The 14,145-nt window shown below is 38.2% G+C and overlaps 1 protein-coding gene across 7 annotated transcripts in view; it reads left to right on the top strand.

Moving 5' to 3' along the window:
* The window catches only part of ypel1 (yippee-like 1), a 31,904-nt gene that overhangs the window by 7,582 nt on the left and 10,177 nt on the right, over positions 1-14,145 (top strand). For all 7 annotated transcript variants that reach the window (XM_046385959.1, XM_046385961.1, XM_046385960.1 and 4 more), the window contains one exon: positions 1,940-2,224. In XM_046385959.1, the coding sequence (XP_046241915.1) occupies positions 2,108-2,224 (117 nt within the window). In that variant the 5' untranslated portion in view covers positions 1,940-2,107. The remainder of the gene's footprint in view (positions 1-1,939; positions 2,225-14,145) is intronic.

The raw sequence follows: 14,145 nt of genomic DNA, 5'->3' as shown, positions 1-14,145 counted from the left end.
AATTTCCACTGTGCCTTTTGAGCAAGAATGCAATGCAACTAGTAAAAGGCCTATTATATGAAAAACCTCTGTAACCTCCAGTCTCAGTGTCCATTAAAAGACACCATCATCTCTGAGCACAGAAAGCAGTGTTTACTGGAACAGTCCTTGTGTAAAATATTGCCTTTGACAGCTGAGCCTTTTAGTTCCACTGCTGTAAACCACAGACACAAACACACAAACAAAATAATTAATAATGATAACTCAGCAGAGAAGATAAATGAAAGGGTCATTAAAGGCAGTGGGACGCATCACGACTAATGTAGCACCCTACAAAGGAGAGAAACAAAATGTAATATTTAAATGTGTAAAATGAAAGAGATTGGTCTGTTTGATGCTGCCGTTCTCAAACTTAAAAGTTGTATTTGGGCTTTTTTTAAGAGGAGGAAACATCGATTCCTTGTCATTGAGATCTTTTAAGGAAATTAAGTACTTTTTGAGTCTCCAGGTTAAAAAAAGGACTTTTGAAAATACACCAACACACTACATTCCAGGCAATAGGAGGTGGAACAGGTTTTCATTTTGTTGCATATTTGGTGCTGTACACCTGCAGAGATGTTTTTGTCAGTCTGAGTCCCTTTGTTAAAAGGTCGCACATTCATTATGTCTTGACTGCATTGTCTCATCGGTTATTCTAGTCTGTCTATGAACTGAACTGGTATGCATTTGTTTCTGTCGAGCTGAATCTCATGTAGGCATGCTGAATACATCTCAGACATGAAAACATGACAAAGCTTTTGTTCAGAGATATTTTTTGTGCTTAAGTGTAGAATGTGTTGTTTTGCCTTCTGTCTGGCCTTTTTTCACTTTTACAATGTATTTCCACTTTATTACAATGGGCATGTTTTGTCTGTTGCAACTTGGGATATTTCCGTAGTTTTGGCCGTGGCTCCTATTGTTCATGATAAGATCTGGGAGTTAAACAACATCACTAACAAGAAGTCCAATGAGGGAAGAACCACAAGCACTCAGATGATTCGAGAGATCGTAAACAAACCCTGAGCTCAGCCAAACTTATTTGTAAACTCAAACTAGCTGTTATAGTTTACAGACTGACTTCATGGTTCAGCTTTGACATACTGTATTTATTGTAGTTGTGTGCAATTGGGGGATGTAACCAATATTTCAGATGCTCTCACTTTCATTTCTAAACTAATAAACGACGGTGGGATAATCTGGCTTGCTTACAACCTGTCTGATTGTCTAAACAGCTACATTTCTTACCCCACCTGACTTCTGAACTTGTTGCAGCAGTGTAGCCATATTCCCACATTTAGTAAATAATCTGGGGGTTGCAAACTCTTAATCATAATTGAGAGAAATCATAGCTAAATGTACACAAATACGACCCAAATTAAAACCATCCAGAATGATCAACCTGCCAACAATCTGCAGATGATAATTAGCCACTTGGCTAAAACTGGTACATGTCAACTAACAGCTTACTTTTGCCAAATATGAAACTACCACAGAAACTGATCACTGATGTAGTATTTCCTGTATATTCTTTTTATTTAGAATGACAGGACTTCACATAATTATCCAGATTTCAAGGCTAAGTTTATCATCGTTGATGCAATAATGATTGAGAATAAACAGAATTACTTAAATTTGTAAGCCTCATTCCCGTTACAAACCATGAATGATAAAATAATTTGAGGCCAAGCAAAATATATTTTGTGGTTTCACATAAACAACGGTTTGTTTGACAGGTCAGAAGTTACATCACCGTGCAGCCATGTTGATGGTCAACAATACGCGATTGTAATCACCTAATAGATTATTGTAATCAAATGAGCTGTGCTTATATTGGAAATGCAATGAAGTCCATGTGCTCCAAAAATAGAAAGTATGCAACATGTCTCTGACCACATCCCTTCTTTTCCGTTTCCCCTCGCAGGTCTGATTTTCTCCTGTGGTGTCTGTGTGGAGCGTGCCACACACCCACTCCACAACAACGACGGCTTTTGCTTGCATCTTCCAGTGTTTCTTCTGTCAGCAAGTTCAGCAGAGCTGCAACTCTTCCAGTGCCAGCCCTGACGCCAGCGAGGAGCCCTGCCCCACTGACATGGTGAAGATGACCAAGTCTAAGACCTTCCAGGCTTACCTGCCATCCTGCCACCGCACCTACAGCTGCATCCACTGCCGGGCACACCTGGCCAACCATGACGAGCTAATCTCAAAGGTACAACAGCTGCACATGCGTTTGCTATCATCCAGTCACCCCCATCTTTCACTTACGGCTCCCAGGAGCCTTTTCACATGAAGTTCAGTGGGTTTGTCTACAGAGCGCTTTGGAGTTGTATTACAAATCTTCTACCACCTATATTTGGTGCCATTATCAATGTTACCTGGAGAAAAACACACATAAATGTAAAAGATAATTGAAATATACTTTTCATATGAGTGTGGACCGTTCAGTGACATTATAAAATATATTGTAGTAGTAAAATCATTTCATTTCACTGTAATTCCTCTGTTGTGTGTTCAGTTTTCATGTTCAGTTTGGTGAACATTAACTTGTAAAGTTCTTCAACATTAAACTGTCTTTTTGTTTTGACCACTGAGCAGTTATAAAGCAAGAGTTGATGGGCCAAATCTATGTATAAAACACACTGTGTGAGCAAGTTGTCTTGATAGCGACCACTCTATCTAGCTTGCTAGTTGACTCTTGGCTAACTTGGCAGTTACACCTGGCAGTGGCACAATTCCAACTGACTAGCATGTTAGCAGTTAGCTGACAGCAACATTACAGTAGTTTGCAAACTGTTTCTAGCATATTAATCGCAAGCTTCTTTCTGGAATGGCCTTGGATTTATAAAGTTCACAGTGTTGGCAAAAATTACTTATTTACACATGGCACAGACATTCTTTTAAATTATTGTTTTAGCTTGTGTTTGGTTCTCGACCCGCTCCTGAGAATCATAGGCTAGATGGATATTTAGCTGCTAAATGCCGTACTGTACACCAGCTAGTTCCTAGATTTGTATTTTCACCACAATGGGTTTGTTACAGCTTTGAAAAACGGCTAGCTGTTGCTGCTGGAAACAAGTGTGATGAGACTGATGTGAATAAACCTTCGTCTCTACCAGCAAATGTTTTTACATTACATACAGGCATTTAATTCAGTGTTAATAGAATAAATGTTGATCAGTGTAGCTTTAAAACAACAAGTCGGAGCAGACTGATTTTGTTAGTTTATAACAAAGTTCAGTAAAGTTTTATGGGGTCTTGCAATCTTATCCAGTTTTTCATTATTCAAACACTGATAAATTGACAGAGTGGATATCAAAGTGTCTATTTTGGTCTTCTTAATCATATTTGGATGACATTATGAACCATGATGATAAAATTTGACAGTGTCCTTGTCATATTTGGAAATTAATAAATCTGTGCTCAGTTAAACTGAATCCTCACTCAGCTGGGACCCAGCAGTGATTGAGTGTTGTCCTGTGGTATTAGCTGTGGCAAATGACACTTGGGTTTGACAGCAATGCAATTTTATTTGATGTTCACCTGCCTTATTGCATCTCCAAAGCTCATGTACCTGTCTGCTCTTGCATCCTCATTTTATTTCTGCCGATAAATTCTCAGAGGCTTTGATGACAGCCGCTGCTGACATTATTACTGAAGTCTTTTCTGTGCTGTGCAGACGAGTTGGCCAGTCTTTTAAAGTCTCACTGCCTTGGCTATTTTTGTTTCTGTCGCTGCGTTCAAGTAAAATTAAGGAAAAAAGCAAGACTGAAAGACTCAGAGAAATGGATTGCACTCAGTATGCTTCATACTGCTGAATTTGGAGGTCAAGGCCACAAAGTTTTATTTTAATTATTTATGAATTTATGGATTATTGTTTGATTAACTGATTATTTCTTTTAGTCTGAAAATGTTGTAAAATAAGGACTAATGAAAGCCCAAAGGGATTTAGTTTATAATGATATAAAAAAAAAAATACACATAGCAGATAAGAGAGGCAAATTCATCAAAATTCACTAATAGAAGTTGTAGTTTGTAATTTTTGATCTCTAGTATTGGTAAACTTATGACTTTAAATAACCGTTTCCATTCCTCCATCTTAAAATCTTATATGCATTTTGACTTCTTTATCACGCTTTGCACCAGTAAACTAATCCTGTTGAGCGTAAACATTCTGACACGTTCTGATTTCATGGAAATAAGTTGTTTGTCAGTTGTTTAATGCTGCTTCTCTGTCAGACTGTAGTTAGAGAAACTCATCTCTGTGAGACTGTGACCTGAAATTTAATCCAAATGATACTTATGATAAGTGTCAAAGTGTCTGGCAGTGCTGGTCTGAATTTAAAAGAGTTCTTTTAAAACTAATGTTCAAGAAAATGTGCTAGATACAGATCTGATAAAAAAGGTGGACTAGAAAGGATTTCTGAGAGCAAAGTTGAAATACTACTGTAAACAATCCTTCACATTGAGCTCTGAGTTAAAGGTTCAGATACATGGCTTCATGACCCATCAAGTGCAACATGATTGAAGTATGTATTTGTGAAAGAAACTTAGTTTTCATTTGTAGCTGTGCTGTAGTATGTCTCGTTGTGTAGACATGTTACGACTTTTAAGTGCTCTTTCACCCATGTATAGTTAGTGGAAACAAGCATAAATTCTCATTTTATTTTGCAAATGTCTCATAAGTTAGCTTATGAGTTAGCTCTTTTTCTAAATAATCCTTGCTCAATCATACATTACTGAAATAAATTGATGTGTGGCTTTAGCACTGAGTCCACCTTTGAACTATGACACCAAAATTTCCCATTCATTTGTATGAAGATGGGTTGTTGGGTACATATGCAAAAAAAAATCCACTGTGGGCTCCTCATGTGTGGACACAATACCAAAACTGCATCAGAGCTAAATGCTGGGGTTGCACTGGTCACACTTTTTGCATGGAGTAAATTCTTAATCCAATTGCCTATGTCTGCCAATTGTCTATGTGATGAAGCTGAGCTCAGGAAATTTCAACTTAAAAATAAAATTATCCTTGTCCTTGCTGTCAAGCAGACGAATTTGCTCAATTATTTTCACTTTATCATTCAGTATATTTGAACTAAAAATTTGCACTGGAGTCACACTAGAGTCTTAAATCAAGGAAGTTGTTGTTTTAGCTAATGCAATTTCATAGACTTTTTTGTTTTTAACATGCATGTTTCTGTTTTTTTTTTCTCTACCCAACCTGCAGATCAATATCCGTTTGGGAATAATAAAGTTACTGAATGAAAAACATCAGATGTTCCCCCCCTAAGTAAAAATAACATTCGAAAAAAGTAGGTGGACATCAGTTTTCTTTATTTCTCATTATCTCATCTTTGATATTGTTCTAAATGTCCCTACAACACTGGACATTCCTAAAAAAAATATGTTCTATCACCGCACGCTGAATCCACTGTGAAGCTGACATGGAGCTCATGACCAGTTTTGTCCTAACAGACCTCATTTTAACCTCCTTCATGATTACGACTCTTAATAAGTTTGTGCTTGTCTACTCATAAATCATCCCACATCGTGTCCTCAAAGAGACACTAAACAAAAACCCAAAAACAAACCAAAGAGTCATTTTGCAGTCAGATCACACAATAGGATGCTAAAGATTTAGCCCATTTGCCCAAAATGTTATTGTCCTGCCACGTCTGGGCATTTATCTGCCCACAGAGAATGACGACTCTGAACCTGAGCAAAATACAAACTGCTGAGAGGGAGCTGTTATGTCTTGTGGTTCCTTTTGTTCTGAACCAAAACAGCATGTCAACGTCAGAAACAGGTATTAAAGTCAACATTGTCCAAACTGTTGCTGACATTTGGAGCCACAAAACATGCAAAGCTGCCAACGTGCTCCTTTAATATGGACTGTAAATCCACAGCTGTTGAGCAAAGAGCGAGTAAAGTATATAAAACATCAGATGACCCAGAGCTGCAGTGACTGAAGCAGTGACCTTTATGTGTTTATAATAAGATGGTGACAGTATGCTCCCCGTGCGTTGCATTCTCACCACGCACTAAGCTGATTATTCAAATGGCAAAGATGATCAATCTGCGCACTTGCCATCTACATGTCGAAATCTATTTGCCTCCTGCAGCTTGGTGACTTGGAAGCTCACAGCTTGTTAGTGCAAGCAGGGAGATGAGCTCGGTAAACAGCTCTGTCCACCAGACTGTGTTGTTCCTTTCAGCGGGATCAAAACACTCAAGATGGTAATTTTGGAGTTGTGAAGTCTGCACAACAATTATTTTACAGGGTTTTAATTGTTAAAGACTGTCGTAAATAATGCTGATGTGCCTTTGGCTCAAGAAAGGGACTATCCTCATTTATCTGCTGCAGACTTCACCTGTCTTGAGCCGTGTCAGATATGTAGATTTATTGTCACTCAGTGAAAAGATTGTGACAGCACAGAATAAGGTGTTGATCAGTTATGATTAAAGTTTTGGATGCAGTGAGGGTTTATTGGCTCCTGTGTGGGAAACTAAATTATTTCTGCTTCAAATTTTCACTGAATGCATAAGAGAAGAAGGGAAAATGAATGAGTTTAGCAAATGAGGGTTATGCAATATCCATTAGTTCAGACACAAGAGTAATGCCTCGAAGTGCCTTACACGTTTAGGCTGCTATTGTAAAACGACGGAAAACATTTCAACTTAATAGCTGAGTATAAAAGTTAATGAACTGACATTTTACATGGTTGTTTCATTAATATTCTGATTAATGTTATTAAATATTTTTGGTTGAAATGCAGAAAAATGTTATAATAATCACACAACTTTTTGTAATTTATGTATCAATGGCTACTAAGGTTATTGAAGCTGGGACATATTTTCAGTACAAATCATGATTAGAAACACACTGTATGAATTCTTTTTTTATATCAAATGTAAAAGAGAAACCAAAGTAATTGAAGGCAGGCTGAGGCTTAACAGTGAATTGCTGGCTGCAGTTTCATTTTTCAGTGAGCAGAGCTTCCACTTTCTTGTGATTCCACATGGCCTTGAATGAACAGAAGAGCACTTAGTGGGGAATAGAAGGAAATGCTTTGACAACTCATTGGCTGTGATGCAGTGGATTGAAGTCCACCCACAATCCACAATTAAGCGTGTATCAAAGCACCAAGTACAGATCAGATGTTAAAGAGTTGGTTTGTAAATGAGTTTTTTTTTCTGGAAGGTTTTGCAGTCAGCTGGCAGATATTTGGGAATGCTCACTGTATTGATGACCTGTGTGCCTCAGATGCACTCTGAGATGCTCTGACTATGTGCAGAAAAGTCAGATGATGGTGGTTTTCCATAGTAATGTCATCAGAAACAAACATAACTATAGACTTTATTTTAAGTTTTAAATCATTTATATATCATTTAACACATTTTGCTTCACATGCATATAAAATCTTAATTTTCTCAACAAAGAAATAAGTCCAAACTCGGCTTTCCTTCTTTAGCTACTGAAATAATTCTTCTTCAGCTGCATGTTTGACCTCTTCACTGTGACTTTGACTTATTCTGAGTACTGACAGTTGCTTTCTAAGTGACGTACAGCTGGGACAAGACATATGAGTTCAGGCGTGAGGTTTGTGTGTTTGTTTTATTAGAGTCACGCCACATTTTTCGCTGAGGTTGCTCAGAGCTTACACTGGAGCAGGAATGTCGGAGAACCAGTAACACCAGAGAGTTTCAAACTGAGAAATGCAAATGAATTACATTTATAACTGCACAGTGGCCACATCCAAGGGAGTTCCCAAAGTATAATGTCTAAAAGTCTACTGCACTGGAAAACTTTAGCAAGTATTTTTTATTTACAAAAACATAAATTCAAGTCATCTTAAATTATGGTGTACTGTTAAGACATTGCTAATAAAATTACATCAAATTAATTCATAGTGTTTCCCACAGCTAATGCGAACATTATGACAACAAGTGGCTTTTCAGAGTGATGGTGTTAAAGGGTAGTTCTGGGGATTTTGTTTTTTATATCTGGGCCCTATGTTAACACATTTTAGTGTGTAAATGATTCGGACTTAACCAGAAGTTTTGATATTGGTTCAGTAGATAACCTCAGCTGGCAGCCACAACATGGCTGCAATGCAACTCCAACTATCAAAGTGACATCCACTAAAAGTGCTTTTTTTTGCCACCCACTGGCTGAGATTGTTGCTGTAAATGTCTGACAAAGTTGTGGTAAGGACACCTACTGAGACAGACCATTTTGTTAAAGGGTAAAATACTATTTGTTTAACCAGAGACACAAGTCTCCTCAAGCGGAAGTATGATTATGAACCCTTGCAAGATGAGTTATTGTAGTTGTTGCCTAATCTAGATTGTCGAAATCAGCTACTTTGGAAATACACTTTCACTGGCAGTTCCTCTGGGTAAACTTCAAACTCCTCTCTTCAGCTTTGACTCACATTTTCAGATTACAGATTACATTTTGTCCTTAAAGTGGTGTATTTCTATTAGGAAGAGCAGGACAACAGACAGTCTTTGACTGCAAACACTGTTCATATGTGCTGATTTTCACTTCCTCATGTGTGCAACAGTAGATGAAAGGTCAAAATTAATTAAGTTAGTGTCAAAGTGTTAGTGTTTTTCCATTTTTAATCACTTTAAATTACATTGAAGTACATGAAGGTTATAATTAGAAGTGAAGTAATTAACCAGTATCAGTTTGTTGTTGGGTGGAGAATCAAGCTTTGCAAACAGCTAGTTTTGGTTGTCCTCTATGATGATGAAAACTAATGTATTCAGTTTTTGGGCTACTGGTTTAGACAAAATGATCAGCATCAATAAGCATGAATAGCTTACAAATGTGTTTTCTTTGTAGGCAGCACAGTCAGTAGGACATTTAAGACTTAACTTGAAAACTGAGGCTTCGAGCTTTTCTATCGGCAAGCATCCACCCTGTTAAGTCATACCATGTCAAGTTTCTGCTTGTAACTCACCTCTGACTTTTCACTTTCTGACCTCAGCATTAAAAAGTCACAGACCACTGCAATGAGGAGAGTTGACTAGGTTGTGTTTCTTTGTTTATTGTGCCAGTCCAATAAGATGACTCTTGACAAATGGCCTGAATAGTCTGAACAATCCACTTTAATAATAATTGGATTTAATGAAGGGATCTTCCTTGAACAGGCTGTCTCCTGGAGGTTTGACATGGTAAACATGTTGCAAAGATGTATGTGGCAAATCACACTTCTGTATCTGTCTGAAAGCATATGACAAGCTCTTAGTTTAACAGGCTAATGGACAAATATAACTCAATTGCACATTGTTACAAATATAACTAAATTGCACATTATTATTTTCATGCAGGAATAAAGGGGCAATGCAGTTTTCAGTTGTAGTGCACATTGTACTAATGCAATACAAGCTTCACAGATAACATCTCAAAAACTAAAGCTAATACAGGAACTAAGTAAAATAAATAAATACACATTAGAAGTAATAAAAGGGAAGGAAACATTGTACAAATATTGGGAAAAATGTCATGCTGTGCAGTACTTGAAATACATCATTGGGCTTTTGAAGATGCAGTATGTACAGCAGACAGCCTAATTCGTTTAACCAGAAACTTAGAAACATTTCAAAACTTTCCTTCAAACTTGTGACTTTTGTCACACAAGTGGAGGAAGCTGCATTTACTCTTGTGGCAGGTTTTTTACAAAATTCTTTTTTGCAAATTAATAATTGCTAACAAATTGTAATTCAAGAATAACTCATGAATAATTAAACATATTCCTGACATTTGCTCTGAATCTGTTAAGAGTTTAGTCTGTCATGCATAATTGTGGAACACCATCCACTGCAGATTGAACATCAGTCTTATTATTTTTCGGGCTGCCACTTAGGATTATTTTCACCATTGAACACCATTTTGATTATTATAAAATAGTAAAAAGCAGGAAATGTTCACATTGAGAAACTGTAACTAGAGAATATATTGCACATTTGCTTCATAAATGATGGAGCATCATAACATAGATTAGGATCTGAAAATTGTTTTATTTATATCTTGATTTTGATCACAATACTCACAGATCTATTAATAAGCCCTCTGTGCTCTGCCACACGTCGTTAGTATTTGTGTGTTCAGTAGTCTAAAGCAGCATCACCGGTCCACAGCATCAACCCTTCTAAGCCGATTATGTTACTTAGGAGAAGATGACACCGTCGTCTGGTGTTTTCCACTACACATTGCCAGGGGCCACTCGCCCTGTCCATGTTTGATTTTCATCCCGTGTGAAATTTGTAAGTGCTTCTGTGCTCCAGTGCCACATTTCTTTATTAACTTTCTTGACTGTGCACAAAGCAGAGACAGCAGAAACTAGTTACCCAGCCATGCTAACAGCAAAGGGAGATGGTGGGAGAGCTCTGCAGGCTCTGGCAGATTTCTCCCCACAGTTGCAGTTTGAGTGCTGGAAATCTCCTGAGCCAGGTATAAAAAAACTCTTTCCCCTCCCCAAGCTTATGCTCAGAGTCTTCGAGGCATGCCAGCCGGCGAGCAAAGATGCAGATGGAGCAGCTCTAAAGAGAGGATTAACCTGAGCACACGGGCCAGAAGGAAGTATGGCAGGCACTGTCTGCACCTCCTCCTCCCCTCAACCACTAAACTATACATGTTTATTACTGTACACCTGAATAGAGATGATGGAGTTTTCTTCTTGCAGTAAAACTTGCTCACAATTTAAAATTAACACTGGATGTTATTGAGGCTGTGATACCTTGGGATTCCTCTGCCATTACTGATAAACACGGATGCAACTTTGACTATCATTACCAGTTAAGCTGCTCATTACTTTCTTTATTAGTCAGTCAGTTGTTTTCTCTATCAGTTGAAAAGTAATCAGTTTAAAATGACATTAAGCAGAAAAGCAGCCTGTCTTCACACGTTGGCACGATTTTCTTTTTCCTTATTCACGATCATAAGCTGCATAAAAGTTGCAAAGGGAGACACAAATTTCTCCACAGTTTACACCCATGATAACTGTGGCCACTCAAAATTTCTAGTAATTTTTGCAACAGTGGATCTTCAGTTTAATGTATAAATAGAAACACTTGCTACTAACCAATAAAATGCTTAAATACCGGTTACTCCATGAGATGGTGGAAACTCTCCAGGTGAACTTCAGTTAAATTAGTCCAAGTGACTAACCCATGAATTTAAAAAGGTGTCAGTCTCATGTAACAACATGTTAATATTGCTTTCTTTTGATCTTGAAAGTAATGCTGTAAGGTACTTATACAGGCATAATGTCAGAAATAGAGACAGAAATGACAGAAAATGAGCAGTGATCAAATCCTTGCAATTCTTTTTGTGTCTTTGGTTTTAGAAAGACTCCACCCTTCATACTGTTTGTAAACAAGAGTATTGGTCTAACTGCAGCCACAGTGACAAAACATAATCACTGTCTTGGCATTATTTCACTGTAACCCTACACATGCTGAACCCAAAAAGTATAGGCACAAATATCTGACTTCCATTGTTATTGTCATCCTGAGCACGCTGAATCTCTTCAACGTCGCTGTCAGTTTATCTTATTGTCAGATATGGGTTACATCCTACAGCAGATAGGAGCACCATCTCCTGAGATCAGATAGCACGAGCAGCAGTTGAGAGCAGAGCGTGAAGGCCTGCAGTGTGAACGTGGTCCTGGAACGGGACGATGCAGCCTGAATACTGAGGAGGAGGACGAGTGTTCTGTTCAGCACCTTGGCTTCATCCCACCCATCAGGCTGATGGAAGCCCCTGTAATGGATTGATCACACTTTTCTTTCCATTAATGGACGCAGCTCCCTTTGGTCCCCCCCCCTACATTGGACACCTACCTGCCAAGGCACTGACTGTTTACATATGTTCGAGGTAACAGTGACAGCACAGCCTAGTCTTAACCGTTTCCCACTTTTCTAAATGTCATAATTAATCCAAAACTACGTCCACAAGGTTTTTATTAAAGTAACCGAATCACTGTTACAAGTTATTTGATGTGGGCTGAAATTCAGAGATTTGGAGGTAGGCTGCATTAAACATTTACTCATTGTGAGTATGTTAGCATGCTGACATTAGCATTTATCTCAAAGTAGGAGGCTCACAGAGCAGCTGGCATTGTTGTATACTCCTTGTATACTCCTAGTCCTGTTTTTTAAGTCATAATTAAATCGAGTGTATCCCAAGTCAGCATATTTTATCAGACTATTTGTGCAATACTTTAATTTTTTTAAGAATTTTGTTTATTTATATATTTATATGCACACATTATGGCTTTTAGGGTATGTTGTGTGATCCAAATGTAACTTTTAAGAGAAGATTAATCCCTCAACAATGGCTAAGATGTTTCAGATTGAGGTCAGAAGTTTGTTTACATCAGTAAACACAGTAAAGTAAATAATCTCATGAAGATTTGTTTTATCATTATCTTTATGATACTGTAATATATTATGTGTGTGAATTAATCTCATGCTGTATGCTCACGAAGACTGGGCCTTTGAATTAACTTAAATGTTAGCCAACATGTAACGTTACTTAAACAAAAATGATCAGATGCACTAGCGATATTTTAGATAGACATATTGCTGGACATAACGTTAGGTTGTAAATATCACGTTTAATCCTCAAAAATACTTCCCTTAAATTGAACTGAAACAGATTTTGGGTTTAACAAGTTGAACCCTCACCTACCACAGACAGCATCTGTTGAGACAGATGGCAAAAGTCGACCTCAGCAGGTTTGTTAATAGCTTCAAGTTAATCTGCATTTCACAACTTGGTTTGACTTTCGTCATCCATTTTAAGGACTGAAATAAAATCCTTCTTGTGACTTTTGGTGAAGTCAGATGCAGTTTGTCTGCATGCGAAACCACCAGAGAACTTGCTGCTCTCTGCAGTTGAAGCTGTTAGCCTCATGGTGTGGATTTTTATTTTGTGTGTTTGGCTGAAGGAGCAGATTTTTGTGTGCAAGGTATTGTTTCCTTCAGGCCCATGTGGTCAAGAGGATTCAGGGATTTTGAGATTTGCTTTGTAGAATTCATTTCTTGGGAACAAGCATTTAAAATGAGTGCAATTGCAGCAGCTTAAGAAAATGAGCTCTGTAACCGCACTCCCGTTTGCTCATGTTTTATTAAGCAAAAAAAAAAAAAAGAAAAAAGAAAGAAAGAAAAACAACGAACAAAACAACTGTTGGAGTACTGATTCTCGCAGCACCCTTACGTTTTAGAAACAAATGTAAGCATGCTGGTCGTCTAATAGAATTTTTGGGAGTCTGGAGAGTTTTAGTGCAGCCCCAAAAGCTGACTGGCTTCTGTCTGCTTTCTGAAATCATGATCCAAGTGGGGTTATTTTGGTTTTTTTTTGTTTTTTTTTTGTTTTTTTTAACTGATCTTGTTGGATTTTGCTGTTAGATCCTTAACGGGCTGTGTGACAAGCATCCTCTTGCTCCTGATGTTTTGCTTTTCTATGTTTTGGGGGGTTTTTTTGTAGCCAAGTGAAGGTGCTCTGGTACAGAGAAAAACACAGCCAAAGTAAAAATAGACGGTGGGAAACAGATAAGGGCAGCAAGAGATGATGCCGTCCCTTTTTGCCAGTGGTTAAGTTTTAAGTTGATGGCTGAGCCACAGCAAAGCACAGAAATGACACCCGCTCGTGTCACATGGAGTAAACCCCCTCCCCTTCCCTCCCCTCCCTGGACTAAACACTGAGGGGAGGACTTGTTGTTGACTCCACAGGGACCGACCTAGTTCCCTCTCACAGTTAAAGGTCACATGTCTTGTGGCTCAGGGCTGATTGTGTGCGCAGACTTCACTTCAAACACAAACAATGAATTTGAGGATGTAACAGTAAGACATCAACACCTACAGTGACAAGAGAAGGGAGCAAAGAAAAGAATAATAATCTTCTTTTTTTTCTTGAGGTTATTCCTGAATCAGCTCCAAGCCAAACTCCTATTATCTGAAATAAAACGTCCAGTTTTGACAAATGCTGACAGCTCTCGGGCAGTCTAAAATCATCCCCTGAGCCTCAGTGGTGGTGGTGGTGGCTGTGGTCAGCGGAGGAGGCAGCTGCTGCTTCTATTATGCTGTGTTAGCTCAGTGCCCTCAACCGCAGCCACC

This window comes from Scatophagus argus, chromosome 4, assembly GCF_020382885.2.
Source record: "Scatophagus argus isolate fScaArg1 chromosome 4, fScaArg1.pri, whole genome shotgun sequence".
Classification (NCBI taxonomy): domain Eukaryota; kingdom Metazoa; phylum Chordata; class Actinopteri; family Scatophagidae; genus Scatophagus; species Scatophagus argus.
The sequence above is the reverse complement of the archived record's forward strand: the minus strand, read 5'-3'. Positions and strand labels throughout refer to the sequence as shown.